We start from the raw sequence: 19,285 nt of genomic DNA on the forward strand, positions 1-19,285 counted from the left end.
GCTAAATTGTTAGTCATACTAGGGCCCGAGGCTTCCTTTTCTTTAAGAGTCATTGTGAGTGAAGAGAGACAAGAAAATTATTCCCACTCCTCCATGAATAAGGGATGGTCTACCACCATGGGCACCTCTGGCCCAAAAGAGAGTTGTTTGTTGACGGCCCCTTGGCAGCAGCCTGTTGGCCTCTGAGTATGCAGTGAGACACCCCGCCTGAAGTCAGCCAGCATTGAGCAGTTTAGTGTGGAAAGAAGCCTGCTGAGCCATAGAGACTAAAAGGGCGTGCCTCAGTCTTGGGGCCCTCCATCTCCTCAGCAGAACACAACTGGTTTGTGCTTGAGACTTGTGGCATGTGCCTGAGCAAAGTTCTTCCCTGTAAGTGAAGTCTCCATCTGGGAGAGAACTTTGCTTCTCGCCTTGTTTCTGTGAGGCTCACTGCTCATTGGAAGCTCCGAGTCTCCTGCTTGCATGGGCCTGGGACCCAGTGTTCATGCACTGAAATCCTTTGTGTAGCTTGTTTCGCTCGAGTCGGTTCTAAATCCGTGCAATTTTCTTTCTGCCCTGCCACTAGGAAAACTCCAGGGATGAGGGCCGAGCCCTGGTGCACCAGCTCTCCAATGAGAGCAGGCTGTCCATCACAGACTCCCTTTCCGAGTTCTTCGATGCCCAGGAAGTTCTGCTGTCTCCTAGCTCTTCAGAAAACGAGGTAGGAACACTGTGTTCAATCATCTCCTTTATTGGCTCACCACACAGAATAGTAAAGATTTGTCAACAAAAATGCTGGACTCCACGGCTCCTCCCGCCATTACTTTGAAGGTCTGCTTGTGACACACCCCCAAACACAAAGTGATCTGCTAGGAGGAGAATGTGGAAATGTGCCTTCCCTCTGTTTCTGTCACTTAGACTTTTTGCGACTTCCCATTCCTAGTTGTGAGTTCTACCTCCGCTTACACATGCTTATATTCTGTGTGGGATTTTTAATCATTCTAATTTATGTTATACATTGTATACTGTTACTGTCTGATGTGTTTGTTATACTACTTTAAACTTATAAACATTGTTTTAAATGGATGCATAAAATACCTTACTTTCTGGAATAGGCAAGCCCCACAGCTATCAATTGTAACCCATTAAATGTAGAGGAGTATTATATAATATATTTATATATGGTGTATGATTTATAAAAATTATGGTTTTGTTTATGTATTAATTCCCATGGAAGTGTGTGTTTTGACAGTGAGTTCAAAGATTAGCTGTCCACCCTTTTACTAAAGTATTAGCATGCTATGGAAATCAGAATTTTTATGACGACAGCAATAGCCTTGGAATTTTCTGTTTGTTTTTCTTGTGAGAACCAAGAGTACAGAAGGATTTCCTTCCTCCCTCCTCTCTGCCCTCTTTCCTCCTGTCTCTTTCTTCCTTTATTCCTGTGCTGGGTATTGAACTTGGGTTCCCTTCATCTCCTCCTTCCTAAGCAAGCACTTGACCTGAATCCTCAGCTTTAGCTTGCTTTCTTTCTTCTTTCTTTTCTCTCTCTCTCTCTCTCTCTCTCTCTCTCTCTCTCTGCTTTAGCTTGCTTTCTTTCTTCTTTCTTTTTTCCTTCTCTCTCTCTCTCCTCCCCTCCCCTTTTTCTTTGAGCATTACCTAGGCAAGATTGGGAGGGGTTCTATAAAAATAGAACCCCAAATTATTTCTGTGGATTGGTAATGTGAGGGAGGTGTGCTTGGCCATTTGGAGCAGGTTTTTTCAGAAAGGCTGCTCTCTTCTTTGCCCCGTCTTTCATGTGTGCTATCTCTTCTTTCCCACAGATTTCTGATGATGATTCATATGTCAGTGACATAAGTGATAATCTGTCCTTAGACAACCTCAGTAATGATTTAGACAATGAAAGACAGACCTTGGGTAAGTGTTGCATTAAAGGATCTCTGGAAGCCTGCGTGTGTGTGCGTGTGTGTGTGTGTGTGTGTGTGTGTGTGTGTGTGTGCATGATTTCACATGTGCATGTACGTAAGCCCGGGGTCAACCTTGGGTGTCATTCATGGGTATTAGTTTTTGATACAGGGTCTCTTGCTGACACTTGGGCTTGTCACTTAGTCTAGACTTGGTGGCCCAAGAGCCCCAGGGATCCACCTGTCTATGCCTTCCCAGTGCTAAGATAAGTATAATGCCTTGTGTGCATGCACATTCACACACGCACACACACACATGCACATCACATTGTGGCATTGAATGCTACATAAATAAATGAATGTAGTTTTTAAGGAAAGGTATATTATAATGTGAATGTAAGCTGTGGGGTCCCTGGAGTGTCTGGCTAATCCTCAGCAGCCTATGACTTCAGGAAGCAGCATACAGTTGGGTTAGGAAGATGCTTATAGTCCACTGGGTACACAGTCCTCTGCACAGGTGCCTGAACATCACACAGTCTCAGTGTTGGTTTCTGGTTTGCCACATTCAATACTAAAGTCGCCATCCACCACCCATTTTCATACCTACGAGGACAGGGACTGTACCAGGTGCCTTTATTTTCGTGTCTCAGCTCAGCTAATGTTTGTGAACTATGCTGATAGATCATCTAAACACTTCAGGGATTAAGCAGCAGGTGGGTGGCTCCCCACCATCTACAAAGCCTCCCTTCAGCATTACATGTTGAAAGGAAGAGACTGTGCTCTGTAGAGATTCATCCCTTGATAGGAAAACCTGAAACCCCATGAGTTTGAAGTAGAAGGTCAAGGATACGAGTGTGAGTTATTTTCTATGCAATCAGAGAATGAGAAGGAAAATGAAGAGACGTCACACACTCACTCTCTTGCTCCCTCTGTGAGCACTGAAATGGTGCTCCAGCTACCTAGGAGGATGACTGATGCTGAGGCCCCTCCCCCATCTCTCCGAGGCAGAGTAAGGAGGATGCAGAGGTAAAGCCAGAAGGAGGGTTGGTCCAGAACATAGACGACGATTATGGTGCATCAGCCGCAGCCAAGATGAGCATAGCTAGGCTGTCAGGCCGCTTCTCTAGCTTAGTCCATACTGTTTGGCTCAAACACAGCACACACTGGGCAGACCTTCCTTCATCTGAACTTGAGCACTGGAATCAGATGTCCTCAGTTCTCCTCAGACAGTCTCTGATGGTGACAGCGTCTAGACATCTTGAAAAGATGTCTGCAGAAATAACCTTTACTTATGTCCTATGACTGCTTGCATAATGAAAGAAGAAGAACGAACACACATTCTGTCCATGGGTGTAGCTCAGTTGGTAGAGCGCTTACTTAGGATGCATGAGGTGCTGAGCTCTATCCCCAGCACTGCATAAAGTCAGATATGATGGTGCTTGCCTGTAAAGCCAGGATTAGGGAGGTAGAACCAGGAAGATTGGAAATTCAAGGGCATTCTTGATTGCATAGAGAGTTCAAGTCCAACCTATTTGATAGATGAGACTCTGTATCAGGGGAGAAAATGAAAATGAAAAAAAAAAACAAAAAACTACACCAGGCGCTCTTCAGTTATTACACTAGAATTTCCCCAGAGTGCACCGGGGACACTAAGTGGTCAGGATGCTTCCTATCAGTTTCATTCCCAAAATAGCCCAGGTCATGTGGCAGGACCTGTTCCTATGCTGAAGGCCCCAGAAGACGCTGAGAATGTAGACTGAAGGGCGTTTTTGAGTACCAGCCCCCTCTCTAGTCCTTGCTGGTTGTGTGTGCTCATCCCTCTTCTGTGCCTTCTTTCTCACCTATAAAGTGGGCATAATAACATCGTTGACTTCAAGAAGTATCCTAAAAGCTCAGAAGAGGCTGAGGCAACCCGCAGCAGCCGAGTGGCTGTGGAGGCAGAGTCTCTGAAATGTCAGACTAGTACATCACAGAAAATCTGAGACTCTCCTGCAAGGTTGTTTCTAAAGATGCAGTCATTTTCTGCTATGCACCTGTGTCAGATTTTTGCCCATTTAACCAATTAAAGTAAGTGTGGCACTTAATTGGATGCTTAACTTACCGTGAGACTTCACAGCATGGTCCCTGTTTCAGGCTTTTCTGTTCATCAAGGCTGCTTCCTTGTTCAGAGGATTGGCTGTGCAGTGAGTGAATGCGTGTTTATGTTCAATAAATGAGCACACACCAGAAAGTGGTGTGTTATCCATTCATCAGTACAGTGAAAAGATGCCATTTGAAAGCAAAAGGACAAGGAAGAGCTGTCAGACCTTGAGGCAGAGAACGTAGGCAGTAAACGTACACACTTCATTCACGGAAACCTCCCTCCAAGTCCGCGTGAAACTGGAAAAGCAGACATAAAAACAAAAGAAAGGAAAGAACTGCCCACAGAAGCATTCTAGAACTCACCAGGAAGTTCTCCTGTGTCAGTTAATTGGGAGGCAATAGTGTCCCCCTAGCAGTTTGACACCATTTAAAACAGTGATGCTGGGTATGGAGGCATGCATGCAGAATCCCAGCGCTTGGCAGGCTGAGGCAGGAGAATCACACATTCAAGTCTAGCCTGGGGTATATAAAAATGCCCTGTCTGAAAGTTCTGTGGTAGAGGGCAGTAAACAAATAACGGCCAGCTGGGGCAGGGATCAGGAGATGAGCGTCCACAGATGCTCTTGTCTTGTGGGAAATGGTGTGCAGCTGAGCTGGTCGGGCGTCTTGTCACGGAGACAGTTTCCTGGGGTGGGGTCTTGTCACGGTGACAACAAGCTCCTGAGGTGAAAAGCTTAAGGAGGGCAGGTTTCCTTTGGCCCACGAGTTCAGAGGTTTCGGCCTTTGGTCCTTTGCCCCATTGCTGTGGTCTGAGGAGCGGGAGGATGTGATGGAGCAGGGATGCTCACCTCATGGAGCCCAGAAGCAGAGGTGGGAGGAAGGAGCTGGCTCCAGGGCCTGCTCTCTCCCACCCCACCTATTGTCCACCCACTATAGAGCAGGAGTCCTGGATCAAACCATTCCTGATCCAACCAGCTCTCATCACAACTGGATTCATCAGCTGGGGAGTCGGGGCTCCAGCACATGAGTGAGGGTGTAGATGTTCCACATCTACTCAGTTGCCTTTCAGATAACATTCACATCACACTAACCAAAAGTCTAAATGCGTTTAGAGCCTCTCAGGGCAGGTCCTCACCTGCATGTGTTGATAAAATGATTGGAGGTCTGGGCGGGCGGGCGGCAGTTTGTGATATTCACTCCTCTTGGTTGTTGTTGGGTTTCTTTGCATTTGTTTGTTTGTTTGTTTTCGTATCATAGCTGAGCACTGAGAAAAACTTAATGGCCCAACAGTAATGACTGATTTGAAACATTTTATGATGTTTCTATAACATGGAATATTTTTACAATTACTAAAAAATGATACTATTGAAGAATTTAAATAACTAAAACGTATTTCAGACAGCTGAATAAGCAGAACATGAAAAGGCCGTACAGTATGAGGAACACAGGTGAAGAGTACACTAAGATAGTTCCAGATGTTCATGGATGCTATCTGGCTTGGTAGAATAATAGATGGAAACTATTTTTTCTTATATATTTAGAATAAATACAGGTTAGCCAGTAGATAGTGCACAGCAATCCCAGTACTGGAAATGTGGAAACAGTTCGTTGTGAGTCTAAGGCTAGCCTGGACTACAGAATAAGACCACCGCATCCCAAACAACGGTAAACACACAGAGTTGATTTTTAGAATTGGATGTGTTTAAGTTTTTGAGGTTATACCAATCTCACCTCCTACTGGCATAGAAACCCCATTTCCATTCATATTCTGAAAAGCCATGCAGAGCTAGCTTTTGAGTGGGAACTTGAAGGTCTCCCCAGGAATGGTTTGATTTATTTAGCAGTGCTGGGACTTGGTGCACAACACATACTCCACTGCAGAACTGCACCCCAGTCCTGAGTCTTGCTGTCTAATTGTTCAAAAATCCTTTGCCAATTTCTCACTCTCCACCATACGCTGGGTAACTGTGTTCTGATAGGGAAGGCTATATTCATGGATGACTTTAAATGGTGAAATAAAAACAGAAGCTTCCCAGAGTCAACCAGGCTTCCTTCCTTTCAGGGCCCGTTCTCGAGAGTAGTGGCGAAGCCAGATCCAAAAGGAGGACCAGTCTGCCGGCACCAGGTCCCAACACCAGTAGCGTTAGCTTGTGGAGCATCCTGCGCAACAACATTGGGAAGGACCTGTCCAAGGTGGCCATGCCGGTGGAGCTGAACGAGCCCCTGAACACGCTACAGCGGCTCTGCGAGGAGCTGGAATACAGCGAGCTTCTGGACAAGGCCGCACGCATCCCCAGTCCCCTGGAGAGGATGGTGAGGGCCCCACCTCCTGCACGAGTCTCCCGAGCCATTCTGAGCCCAGAGGCCTAGAGCCCAGGCCTCATTTTGATTGCTCCTTTGAGATCATGGCCATCTCTCAGAAAATATGCAGCCCTCCCCTGCCTGACTGTGAGCAGCCACCGCATCTGAAACTGTCTTTGGGGAAGCGAGGGGCTCCTGCAGCTGGTGCCTGGGGGCGGGTGTTTCTGTTCTTCTTGTGCTTGCTCTTTCTCTGGAAGCTTCCGTCTGATGGTTCTGATAGGCCTGGCTGGAAAACATGGCTTTAAGCTGTGTTTATTTTTACTACCCTCAGAATTTAATCTCCTGAGTTGTTTCTCTCATCCCGAGTAAATTTCCCTTGAGAATGTTTTTGTTTATTTCTGGAATTGGCCCATTCGTTCCTACGCTTTTGGAAAATATCATTCACAGGAGGACATTTTATATGAAATACCAGAAAAATTCCTCTCTCCCTTCCTCTGTCCTCCCTCTCTCCCCCACCTAGGGTTATTTAAATAAACAACGATGTTTGTGAAACTCCTGAAAATTCTAGTTCTGGAGACTTTTCTTCCAGCTTCCTCACATGTGAGCTGATGATCACAGTGTAGAGAGCTGGGACTCCAGTGTCCTTGCCCCATGAAGATTTTTTTTGCTTGCTATTTGCTGCCTGGCTAAATTGGAGAGGAACCTCCCCCCGTGGGTGGGGCTTCACAGCATCCCACACTACCTGCAACAGAGGATGCAGACCCCTTCAGACTCCACACAGCCCCCAGTTCTGACCCTCATAGAGTTTCTTAGCTGCCATGATTTGGATATGAAAGGGGAACCCTCAGATCTTGCTAAAAGAGACATCCGGTGGTCATTTGGCCTGATCTCTGGGGTCTTCTCATCAAAGAGATTTTCTCTCTTGATACTAATGATCATAAGTGTCAAACCACAAGTCGTGAGTTTGCCCTTCTTGTTAAATTTCCCCAGAGAGTATCTGCTAAAGACAGGAGACAGGAAGCGTCTACAGCAAATGGTAAAAGTCGGCATTTATGGCAGCTTGGTTCAAAGAAGATGATTCGCTTTGAACATGAAAATATTCTTAAGTGTGTCTCTCTCCTGTGGCAGTTTAGAACCCTTAAGATGTTCAGCAGTCGATCCCTGCACTTGACTGTGAACAGATATTTGTGGGAAAGCACAGCTTCCAGCCTGCAATCCCATACTGGGGAAGCTGAGGCAGGAGGATTGGTGCAAGTTTGGGGACGACTGATTTCCTGATCTTGACCTTGAACAAAAGTTTGAGCTGAGCATAGTATAATTGCACCTGTAATATCCACACTAGGGAAAAGGCAGGAGGACTGATGCAACTCCAGGCCAGTGTGACCTATAATATAAGATCTTGTCTTAAAAAAAAAAAAAAGAGAGAGAAAGAGAGAAAGAATCAGAAAGTTTCAAGCAACACCAAATGTCCTGAGCATGACCATGGAGCTGAAGCCACAGCCCAGATGACTCCTTCTCTGCTTTGAGGTCACCACGTTCTCCTGTGTGGCTCCTGTGTAGGCTCTTCGCGTCACCAAAGGGAAGATTTTGTTCTGCCTGCCTCTCCTTACTTCCAGTATCGTGGATAACACTGTGTTTTTAGTTTGTTGTAACATATTTGTGCATGTGTGTGCTTGAGGGACTTTATATGCACCACATGTGTGTAGGAGCCCTCAGAGGGCAGAAGAGGATGTTGGATGCCCTGGACCTGCAGTTAAGGAGGTTGTGAACTACCATGTGGGTGCTGGGAACCGTGCTCTGGTCTTCTGCAGGAGCAGCAGTGCTCAACCAAGAGCCACCTCTCCAGCCCTGTATTTTAAAGGAGACTCAAGGTGTTCGGCATTCCACGTAGAAAAGTGAGCTTACTGTGTGGTGTGTTGAAAGCTAAGGAGACAGAGAGAGAAGAGGAGGCTGCTTAGTAATGTGTGTGCGGTCTAAGCCGGAGGGCCTGACTTTGATCCCTAGAACCTATGTAAAGGCTCGTGGAGTGGTAACCCTTAGCAGGGAAGTTGGCGGGACAGGTGGCTTCCTGGAGCCTACTGACCAAACTAGTGAACTCCACGTTCAGTAACAGACCCCGTCTCAAAGAAATAAATACAGGGGGGTGGGGGGGAGACAACTAAGGAAGACACCTGATTCTGACCTCTCACCCCCACATACATGCTTACTCCAACACATGACACACATGTGCACACATGCACACACATGGAGACACAGCCAGTTATAGATGAGGCTGAGCTGAGTATAGCACATCTTTCCTTCTCAGGGTGTAACAATGACTCTCACAGTTCCTTTGCTCAGTGTGAATTTTAAGTTTCTGGGTGTCTACTATATCAATTGGTGATTAGTTCAGTGTATTGTATTTTCTGAATTTAGGGGGATCCTTTGGCTTCCCTGTCCTCTCACCATCTGCCCTGACACCCTGGCGTTGAGTCAGCCCACACTGCCTGGGTGCATGGAGGATCTTTAGCGTTGGCATGCTGTTGGATGAATTTCGTCCCCTCAATCAGATCTTGGCTTTCAGGTTTCAGTCACCAGAATAAGTAGGCAGTTCACACTGGTTGACTTGCCTCTGGGCCCAAAAGAACATTATTTAAACCTACAGTTTACACCTACGTTGCTTGAGTTGTCTTTAAACCAAAAAACAATCCTTGTCTTTCTGAAATAGAGGCTTTATTTCTTTATGACAGATTTCTTGGTGACACAGAAGTAAGCCAGTCCCGTACTTCCTTCTGTTCACAGGTGTACGTAGCAGCCTTCGCCATCTCCGCATATGCATCCAGCTACTTCCGAGCAGGCAGCAAGCCGTTTAACCCGGTCCTTGGAGAAACGTACGAATGCATCCGGCAGGACAAGGGTTTCCAGTTTTTTGCCGAGCAGGTGATATGCGCCCTTTGTGTTTGTTGAGAGCATTGCTTTGCCTGCTATTAAATGTGCTTCTGAAATATTTATTTTCCCCCTTTCACTGGCTTCAAAAGGACTGAGATAATTACAGGCTTGGCAACATAAATCCAGGATCCATTTTCTCTCCACGGAAGCCCAGCTACCACCCACGGCACACGGGCCTCAGGAACTCTGAGCACCTGCCGCGTTCCATGAAGCAGCAGCAGCAGCAGCCGCCGCAGCTGTAGTAGCAACAGTACTTGTTCCCCTTCAGATCATTAGTAAAAGGATGTGCCAAGGCACAGAGCCTCTGACCAGAGTGTGCGACTTACAGGTTGAAAGTGTGTCCGAACAGTTGGCACCACCATTATGGAGCCTGGCTACCTCTCAGAGTGGACGTGGTCACATCAGTGCAATGGTCTAGAGTTTTACTCAAGAGGGATCACTCATGTGTGTATTTATTATTTAGAGCAATAAGCTGTGTCCTTTTTTTTTTGTTTCCTGTGTGTCTGGTACTATTGCAGATGCCCAGACCCCACGGTGGAATGGGAGGCTGTAGAGACAGACAAAGAGTCCCTGTCCTCATCTAGTGGATAGCCATGTTGTCCTTCTGTGGCCTGGGGTCCATGAGATCCTTCCATGAAAGTTAGCATGGAAGGTTCTGGAACCTCGCAGCTCACGTTAGAAGTGCAGTTCTGTTTCGACAGACGGTAGAACTCTGGGCAACGTACTTAGCCTCTTTGTGTGTCAGTTTCCTCTTTAAAGTGGGGTGACAGCCACCGCCAGTGATCTGTGCCAGACCAGAGAAGGGTCTGGTCTATGAAGTTTGGCTGCTCTGTGAGATTCCTGTCCTTATTGCTGTGTGGGGGCTCGCGTGTACCGGGGAATGAATACCCCCACGTGTTTGCCCATGTGGAACACTCCTTCAGCTAAAATAGAAATCGTACCTTTAGAAAGACGAAAAGCACCTTCCTCCCCTTTCAGGAGACTAAGTCATCGTTACTTTGATATATTTCTCTCTCAACTCCTAGAAAACTGAGGATAAAGAGGGGGTGGGGGAGGAGAGTTGCTGAAACATTCTCTGCCTTCTGGTTATTTTTGTCAATGGATTTGCATTATAGGACTGGGAGAGACAGCGTGGTGAGCTTGGCTTTTCTTTTCTGCCGCCCACCCTTTGTCTCTCTTTTTCTTTGAGATGATCTCACTGCAGATGCAGTCTGGCCTCAAACACACTCTCTTCTGGCCTCAGGCACTTGAGTAAAGGGATTACAGGTTCAAACCTCCACACCCAACCTCCCAGAAACGGAAGAAACTGCTTGATTTAGGCTGGGAGTGGTCATGCCTCAGGTAGGAGGGCTGAGAGTTCAAGTTCAGCCTTGGCTCCATAGAGAGGGCTGGAGCAGCTTAGGCTGCCTGTGAGACCCTACGGCAAAGAAGACAAATGCAGAAACCTAAACCTGGAACAAGTGTGTTCCCTGGAACTCAGGGAAAAACGAATACGCAGACACCCCCAAATGTATTGCCAGTGGCTTCCCAGGTGAAAAATGAGATAAATGTTGCTTAATATGGGCAGAGGGGGAGGCTAAATCGGTAGTTAAGGGATCCAGTAATCTGTCTGATTCAAATTCAGCTGGGTTATTTAAATACTGAACTCAAAATGGAATGAGGATAAATGAAAACATGATTCGGTTACCATGGTATTATATGCACTCTTGTAAAAAGAAAAAAAAATGAAGGCCCAAAATAGCCCCAAACTACAGCTGACAATCAGGGCAGAAGGAAGAGCTGTGAGGGGAGAGGGGCATGCGAGGTGGGAAGGTGAGGGGCAGCCATGGAGCCCTGGAGGGGTGGCACCAGACATGGGGTCTGCCAGCACATCTGCTGTGGCACTTGGAAGGAGGACCAGAGTCCAAGGGCAGGTACCGCTGTCCCCAGAGACATCACCAGAGAGTGCCAGATACCTTAGTCTGTATGAACTGGATCCCAAGGCAAAAGCAAACACACAAAAACGTCTGGCCGTTGTCTGCAGCAGAGGCTGTGCCTCTGTTTGCTTGGTGTGCAGCCTTGCGTATGGAGCCTCAGTCCATGGAGCCTCAGCTGTGTCCTCTTCCAATGGGAGTGGCGGTGCATGGCCTGTGGAAGGATGCTGGCACAGTAATATGCTCACCTGAGAGAATGCTTGGTTATTGCTCTCATGTTTAGAGAGAACTTTTAAACATCCTTAAATATAGAGTGTTAAGGGGAGTGACGGAGGCCCAGGAGGGAGGATAAGATCTGCTGTATCCCCCTGCTAGCACTGGAGGCTGAACACTGCTGTGAGACAGAAAACAAGCCCTCAGGCAGCCTTATGCTGGCTTTGCTGTCCTAATGACCACTGGTCCTGATGGAGACGGAGCCACATCCTCCATCTGGATTTTAGCCTTGTGACTTAAATGGCTGCTGCATTTAGTGTGCCCAAGAAAAGCTGAGCCTCTTGGGACTGGGATGCTACCGCTGTATGTATTTGCTATGTTGCTGTGACAGGTGGATTTCCCCATTAGCAGATTATGTGAGAAGTAGGATTGTTATCACAGGAGAGTATTCAGTGTGAAGATGTGGCTTCCTTCTGCCATAGAAGCAGATCAGAGTTCAGGTGAGAGTCTCCTTTTTATGGGGTGCTGGGCATACCTCAGCTCAGCTCTGCACACACACACACATACATACACACACACACACACACACACACACACACACACACACACACACACCTTCCTCCTATCCTTATGCAAGTCCTCACTAGATGACTCACTGTTATATGAAGCCCTCTAGCGTAGCATATCTAAGGCACAGCAACATCCTTGTCATGTTATGTCTGTACCTGCTTGTGTGGCTTTTCGGCTTCTGACCCAGGAGACCGTCTGCCCCATGGAGGCAGCATGAGGCTACACTTATCCAGTATGTGCAGGTGGCAAGCTTTTAAAATTTGGGAGGATTCTGTGGTTTCCTGTGACCTCTAGCAGTACAGATGTCCAAAGAAACAGTAATGATTTGAGTAGGGGTCCCAGTTTAAGATTGCGTGTGTGCACATGCATGAGCTTATGTGCATGTGTGTGCACACACTTGTGTGCTCAGGTGCCCTTGGAGGCCACAGGGAACACTGGATCCTTTGGATCTGAAACTGTGGGTAGTTATGCTCATTTAGTGTGGGTGTCGGGAACCAAACTCGGGTCCTCTGCAAGAACAGCAAGAACTCTTAGCTGCTGAACCCTCAGTCCATCCCCCTTTACAATCTTTCTTTCTTTTTCATGGCTTAAGATGTAGTAATAACAGACTGATGAGGTTATCTGAGTACTCAAGATGCTAAGGCAGGAGGATCACAATTTTGGCTAGCCTGGGATACCTATTGATCTTGTTTCAAAAACAAAGAATCAAGATTAAATAATTACCAAAGACTCAGCAGTTTGGGCTACCTCTTCCCGTGCATAGAGAGGCTTGCAGCCTCAGAGATCAAGTATCACCTGTGAATGGGCCCTTCCTATTTGTGTTCAAAAGGACAAGCCCTAGACTTTTCAAACTGCTTGGTATCTTGGAGTGTTCTCATCTGAAGATACTGAGAGCAGATGTTAGCATCAGTATACTGAGGTCAAAACAGGCTCTCTGACTTTGCTTTACAAAGAAATAAATGCAGCACAGAAAGGTTAGAAAGATTAGATATTTATTTGCCTTGAAAGTGGGTCATGTGGAAATGGACAGTCTGGGAGACTTGTTAGGAGGATTCTATAAGAATCCAGTTAGGACCCGATGAGGGACAGCCCACGGTCGGAGCAGTCAGGGTGAGAAAAAGTAGTTAGATTCTGTGTCTATTTTGAAGTTTCAGCAGGTAGACTGTGACTTTTTATTGATTATTTGGGGGTCCTCACATCATGTACCCTGATTATGTTCACATCCTAGTCTTCCTACCTCTGTCCTCTCCCCCCTTGACCTTTCCTCTCCAAAAAAAGGGGAGGGGGGAGGGAGAGAGAAAAGTCTATTTTGTGTTGTTCATATACTCACTGGAGCATGCTCAAATTCCTAGTGGCCCTACACCTTGCTGGCCCCGCCTCTCTCCAGTGGTTTCTGGCATGGATGCAGGCAGAGAAAGATTTTTTTTTTCTTTAAGTGGCCATGAAAAGACACCTTAATGGTGTGCTGTGGCTTGAGGAGGCACAGGAGAGACATGTCTGGATGCAGTCCCTGCTGTGCACAGAGAGAGCACAGCGTAGGGTCTGGGACCAGATATAGCACATCGGTTGGGAAGGTGGTGGGCAGCAGGTTCTATGCTGAAAGCCTCCTGCTTCCTAACTTATAAGGTTAGTGAAGACAGGGAGCTACTCTGTCTTCATGAAACAATTAAAATTCCATCTCGCCAGGGCCAGGAAGAGGTCACTCAGTGTAAAGGTGCCTGCCTCCAAGCCTGATGATCTGAGTTCGAGTCCTTAGACCACACTGACACCTTCCTACAAGTTGTCTACTGATCTCCACATGCTAACACATAAGACACAAACTGATGTAAAAGAAGTTTAACCTATTTTCAGTTCACCTAAAGGCAGTTGACCAAATACCTTTTTATTGATCTGCTATAGTGGCTTTAAAAGATCATATTTGTATTCTTGTTTTGTTTTGTTTTGTTTTGTTTTGTTTTGTTTTTTGAGACAGGGTTTCTCTATGTAGCCCTGGCTGTCCTGGAACTCACTTTGTAGACCAGGCTGGTCTTGAACTCAGAAATCCGCCTGCCTCTGCCTCCCGAGTGCTGGGATTAAAGGCGTGCACTACCACTGACCCATATCTGTATTCTTATCAAATGTATATATCACAGGATCTCCTTTAGTCCCTATGGGCAGTATGCTTCTCCCTATATAGAGAGGAATCCAAGGCCTTCCATATGAACCACATGCTTCTCCCTGTTTTATAAGATTTAAAACGATTACGGAGCAGGCACATGGTGTTTGTATACCATAGTGTGCTTTGAAGTTTATATTCGGTGATTTTCATAAGTGTCCCAAGTTCCTGATTTCGGCTGTATTACTCGTTCCTACACTCCATAATGAGATATGTCAGGTGAATAGAGACCTGGGGTTGGAGGAGTTAAATTTTTCTAATTTAACTGCATGCGATCCTGCAGTTTAAAAACTGACTAGACTATTTTGAGAGCTGTCACGTGGGAGAAGGGGGAATGATAAAACACTTTGAAGCAGAGGACTGCCTTGATTATAGGAGTTGGGTCCCTGAGCTAGTGAAAAGCCCTCTCCAAACCTGCAGAGAGAAGCAGGGGCCTCGCTGAGTCAGACAGCACATGGGGAACTAAGATACATCAAGCAACAGCAGGGTTCCGCCTCCTCCTTTCCATCGCTGGGATCTCATTGAGGAATCTGAAGGTGTGGGTGCTGTTTTTGTCTCTGTCTGCTCCCCAGTCTGTCAGTTGACACCATGGCAGGCTGCCTGGGGATCCTTCAGCCCTGCAGCTCTCCATGTACCCATATAAGGGGTGGTTTGCAAAGCAGGTTCCTCAGCACAGGTGGGCCCAGAGCAAGGCATATAGCGCCTGTGGACTTATTACACCGCCATCCTGTTTCCTTACACACCCTCTCATGCCAGGTAGAGCTATGTACTGAGCCTTTAATGTGTGCTTTTGAGAACAATTCAGCCGCTTAACACTGAGGCCCCAATCTCTGTTTTACTTTGCAATCCCTTTAAAAGCTGTGGTTTGGGAAACCTGACCCATCTGGTTTCAGCCTCCATCTTGTTCATAAGAAAGACCTTGGGTAGGTACTCCGAAGAGAAGATGTCTCTGTTCACAGCCATTGAAATCAGATAAATTTCTGGAAGAGCACTGCCAATATGACTGCTTTTGTTTTGTTCTGATGATTTGTGTCAACAGCACACGGCTCTCAGTGCTACTGAGATAAAGAAGAGAGGGCACACAGCCCCTCTCCCCCCATTTTGTTTTTAGCTTCTCAATTGATGGATAAAGCAATGGGGGGCCCCAGTGACAGTCTGCTTTGAAGATCATCCCTTCTAGGATGTAAATACTTAATATTTCATTATATATTGATGATAAATAAACACAGTTTTCCTTTGTGTGTTCATGTGTGTTTGCATTCGTGTGTGTGTGTGTGTGTGTGTGTTCATGTGTTGCCAGGTGCATGGTGGAAACCAGAAGAAAACCTTGAGAGGTTCCTCAGGTGCTGTCTACCATGGTTTTGTTGTTTTTCTGAGAGAGTGGTCTGGTACCCATCCAGTAGCCTGGGCTGGCTGACCAGTGGATCCCCAAACATCTGTCTCTCTCTCCCCAGTGCTGGGATGACAAATGCCTGCCAGCATGCCCATATAGTTGTGGGTTCTGGGTCTACATTCTGATCCCCACACTTACACAACAGCCACTTCATGGATCGAGACATCACTGAAGTCCCAACACATTTCTCCCCTTGACGATTGGTGAACTTTCTTCAATGGCTGTGGTTAGCTCTGCTTGACAGAGATATTATTCTTAAGAATTATCTAAGGGGTCAGGGAGATAGATGGCTCAGAGGATGAGGGTGCTGGCTGCCAAGCCTTTGGACTTTGAGTTCCATCCCTAGAACCCACAAAGTGAAAGGTGAGAACTGGCTCCCACAAATGGTTTTCACACTTGCCAAATGAGCCATGGTATGTAAGTGTGTATACGTACATGTACACACACATGCACAATAAGTTAATTAATAAATATATGTTGTTGTTGTTGTTGTTGTTGTTGTTTTAAGAACTATCTTGGGTTGACCTCATCAGTGACGTAAGAGTCTGGACTTTATGATTCATTTTTCTGAGCCCTTAGGGAGACATCGTATTGTGTTACTTAGAAGTAGCCGTTCTAAACAGCGACTCTGACCGCTTAGTCAGAATCCTTGCAGGTCTTTTCAAAGCATATCAAACACAGTGCTGGCTGGGAGGCTGCAGTCCTCAGACATCCCTGTCTTTAGGTTATACTGTTCAAATCATGCCTGTGTCTTCATCACCTGAGGGCTGGGTCATGCTTCCCGGAGGCTTCCAGCCACAGCTTCCTTCCCTCCAGAGTAGAGGAGCTGGCTATGTCAAGAGTGCCCCCTAGAGGACACCTGGGTCCAAGCTGCAGCCCTGCCCCTTTGCTCACTCCTCAGCTCAAGGGAAAGGAAAGGCAGGCATAGCAGCTTGTACTCAAACTGTGTTTTGTCCCTTGTCTCCTTCAGGTCAGCCACCACCCACCTATCTCCGCCTGCCACGCCGAGTCCGGAAACTTTGTTTTCTGGCAAGGTAATGTGCTGATCCCTTTGACCGCCACCTTCATAGCACTAAAGGTTTTCTTTGCTCCAGGGATCCTCCGTCCCCATCGTTCCATCTCAGAGCTTTTCCTCTCTCTTTCCCTGTAACTTCTCTCAGGAGTGCCTCACTTGTTGAAGGGTTTACAAGGTTCCCAGCTTTTTAGCAGAGGGTAGGCAGCAAATGGGTTTCTTGCTTTTTAAAAATGTAAGTCTTAGCCGGGCATGGTGGTGCACACCTTTGATCCCAGCACTTGGGAGGCAGAGGCAGGTGGATTTCTGAGTTCGAGGCCAGCCTGGTCTACAGAGTGAGTTCCAGGTCAGCCAGGGTTACACAGAGAAACCCTGTCTCGAAAAACCAAAAAAAAAGTAAGTCTTGTTTCCAAAATTACAGTTGACACCTGACTTCTATTAATCTTTTTTTTTTAATAATATCTTTTGTCCACTGAACTTTTCCCCATTTATTTGGTGTCTGTGTGTCTGCTCATGCACACATATGTGCGTGTGTGTGTGCATTCGTGCACAGGTCAAATGATAACTAACAGGTCTGGGCTTTTACCTTCTGTCATACAGTTTGGAAGGATGGAACTCATGGCATAAGTCTTGGTGATAAGCCCCTTTTCCTGCTGAACCATCTCGCTGGCCTCTTGGTTTTGTTTGTTTGTTTGGTTGGTTGGTTGGTTGGTTGGTTTTGTTGTTTTGAGTGCTGTTTGGAGGTTTTCGTCTAAGTTTTGTGGTTGTTGTCATCTTGCTTTGTGTTTATAGTTTTTGTCTGGCTTTGTCTTTGCTGTTCTCGAGAACATAAGCTAAAAGGTTTGGGAAAGGCAAGCAGGGTGGTGGTTTTGGTATGGATGTTCCTAAACCTTACATTTGGAGATGGAGGGAGATGGAAAGTTGTTCACAAAAGTAATGCTTCAGATTTTTCCAAAATGAGTTAGTTCTGTAAAATGTTTATTTATTCACAAGGTTGGGGTACGGTAAGAGAAGCTGAGCGTCCCAGGTTTTGTTTGTTGGGGACGGAGTCTCATGTAGTCCAGGCTAGCCTCAGATTCGCTTTATAGACTAGGATGGCTTGGGACTTCTTATCCTCTGGCTTTCCCTCCCGAAGTGCATGGCTTCCAGGCATACCCGACCACACCTGGTTTACACAGTGCCAAGGACTAAACTCCAGGCCTTGTACGTGCTACTATGCAATTACCAACTGAGCTACAGCCTCAGCTCTAATCAGCTTTTAGAACATTTTCTTTACCAGCACTGTCATTTGGTTCCTGTGCACTCTTTATACACACTGACATGGGCACATATCGTTGTGATATTTGAAACTACAACAGCACACTGTAACACCTCCCACTCACTCTGCCTGGAGGCTGGCAGTATTACTGGTTGAAAAGTAAAAGTTAATTGTTTCTTTTCTTTAATCTTTTCTATCGATGCTTGATATTAGATAGTGAAGCTTCACCTAAGATCTGCCTACTTTTCACTAAAACCCTCTCTGGACATGTTTCTCATAAGGCTCCCAAGCTTCCACCTGATAAATCTCGTGGGCCCTGTAAGTGCTTCTTCTTGGTTTTCATAAAGTCTGCATTTTTTGTTTTTGACAAGAGAGCCTTCTCAAAATAGTCCCCAGAGGCCCCTGTGTTACATTCCTCCTCACTCTTTCCTGGGTGGTTCCACCTGTTTTCTGGAGATAGGATCCCTCAAGTCTTCCCCATCTCGTCTCACATTTCTCTGCCCTTTAACTGGGTTGTTTAGCTCATTTATGTTTGTTGTGATTATAAATGTAAGTGATTTAAGTGTGCCTTGCTTTTATTTCTCAGATCTGTTCTTTGTTCCCCCTTTCCTCTTTTTATGCCTACTTTTGAATTAGTTAAATATTGTCTATATGTCCATTTGTCTCTTCTGTTGGATCATACCTATAGCTCTTTGTTTTATGCCTTAGTTGTTACTTCAAGACTCATGTTATGTATCTTGAAGGATTTGCAGTCTGCCATCAACTGACATCACTATATACCAGTTTAGATGCATTAAGAAATATAGCAAAGTAAATCTAAATCTGACCTTTGAAAGATTGTGTGTTATAAGTTTAGCAGTGTGTTAATTTCTTGGCTCAAATCCAAATCTCCATTTTCCAGTTTTCATACCAATTTTATTGAAAAATATTCACACACTGTATCATTTACCCACTTAAAGTTTATAAATTTGTGATTTTTTTTAAGTTAGCACAACTAATTTTAAAATAGTTTCATCACCTCAAAAGCCACTTCTTTGGCAACACTCTCTCCCAGCTTCCTTTAAATCCACCATTTGCAGGATTTCTTTGGAGGAATCCACTCACCTGCCTCACCTGGACCACAGCCACGCATCTCCTAGCTGCTCTGCTTCGGCCTCTCCCTACATTTCTTCTGTCTCAGTGCAGTGAACAGTCAGGGCCTGCTTCACATTCTCATTCTCCCTTCTCCTTCTCAGTGTCAGCATCCGCAAATTAGGACAACTGGCATTGCTTATAAATACTCCCTCCTTTTCTCAGCCTGTGCCTGTTTGCCACTCCATTCTCCATGTTTGCTGCTTCCCTTAAGAACCTGCTGCGCCACAGCTGTGGGCTGGACTCACTCCTGCTCGTCCCCTGAGCAGCCACGGTGGCCACTTCTCTTGCCACCTTACTTTTAACCCCTCCTGCCCACGTCCCGTTCTCTGTATGGCTTTGACCTTTTTGCAATTTTTTGTCTCTTCACACTGGTTCCCTGAATGTTTTCAAAGAGGACTTATTAGCCAGGCTTGCAGAACCAACTGTTTCCTCAATCTGACTTT

The 19,285-nt window shown here is 46.1% G+C and overlaps 1 protein-coding gene across 9 annotated transcripts in view; it reads left to right on the forward strand.

Annotated features, from left to right (window-relative positions):
- Window positions 1-19,285, forward strand: part of Osbpl3 (oxysterol binding protein like 3) — a 164,377-nt gene that overhangs the window by 131,063 nt on the left and 14,029 nt on the right. For all 9 annotated transcript variants that reach the window (XM_029478518.2, XM_029478520.2, XM_029478523.2 and 6 more), the window contains 5 exons: window positions 566-700; window positions 1,803-1,896; window positions 6,028-6,278; window positions 9,048-9,185; window positions 16,409-16,472. In XM_029478518.2, the coding sequence (XP_029334378.1) occupies window positions 566-700; window positions 1,803-1,896; window positions 6,028-6,278; window positions 9,048-9,185; window positions 16,409-16,472 (682 nt within the window). The remainder of the gene's footprint in view (window positions 1-565; window positions 701-1,802; window positions 1,897-6,027; window positions 6,279-9,047; window positions 9,186-16,408; window positions 16,473-19,285) is intronic.

Source organism: Mus caroli, unplaced genomic scaffold (genome assembly GCF_978045245.1).
Source record: "Mus caroli unplaced genomic scaffold, Mus_caroli_1 scaffold_7, whole genome shotgun sequence".
NCBI lineage: Eukaryota > Metazoa > Chordata > Mammalia > Rodentia > Muridae > Mus > Mus caroli.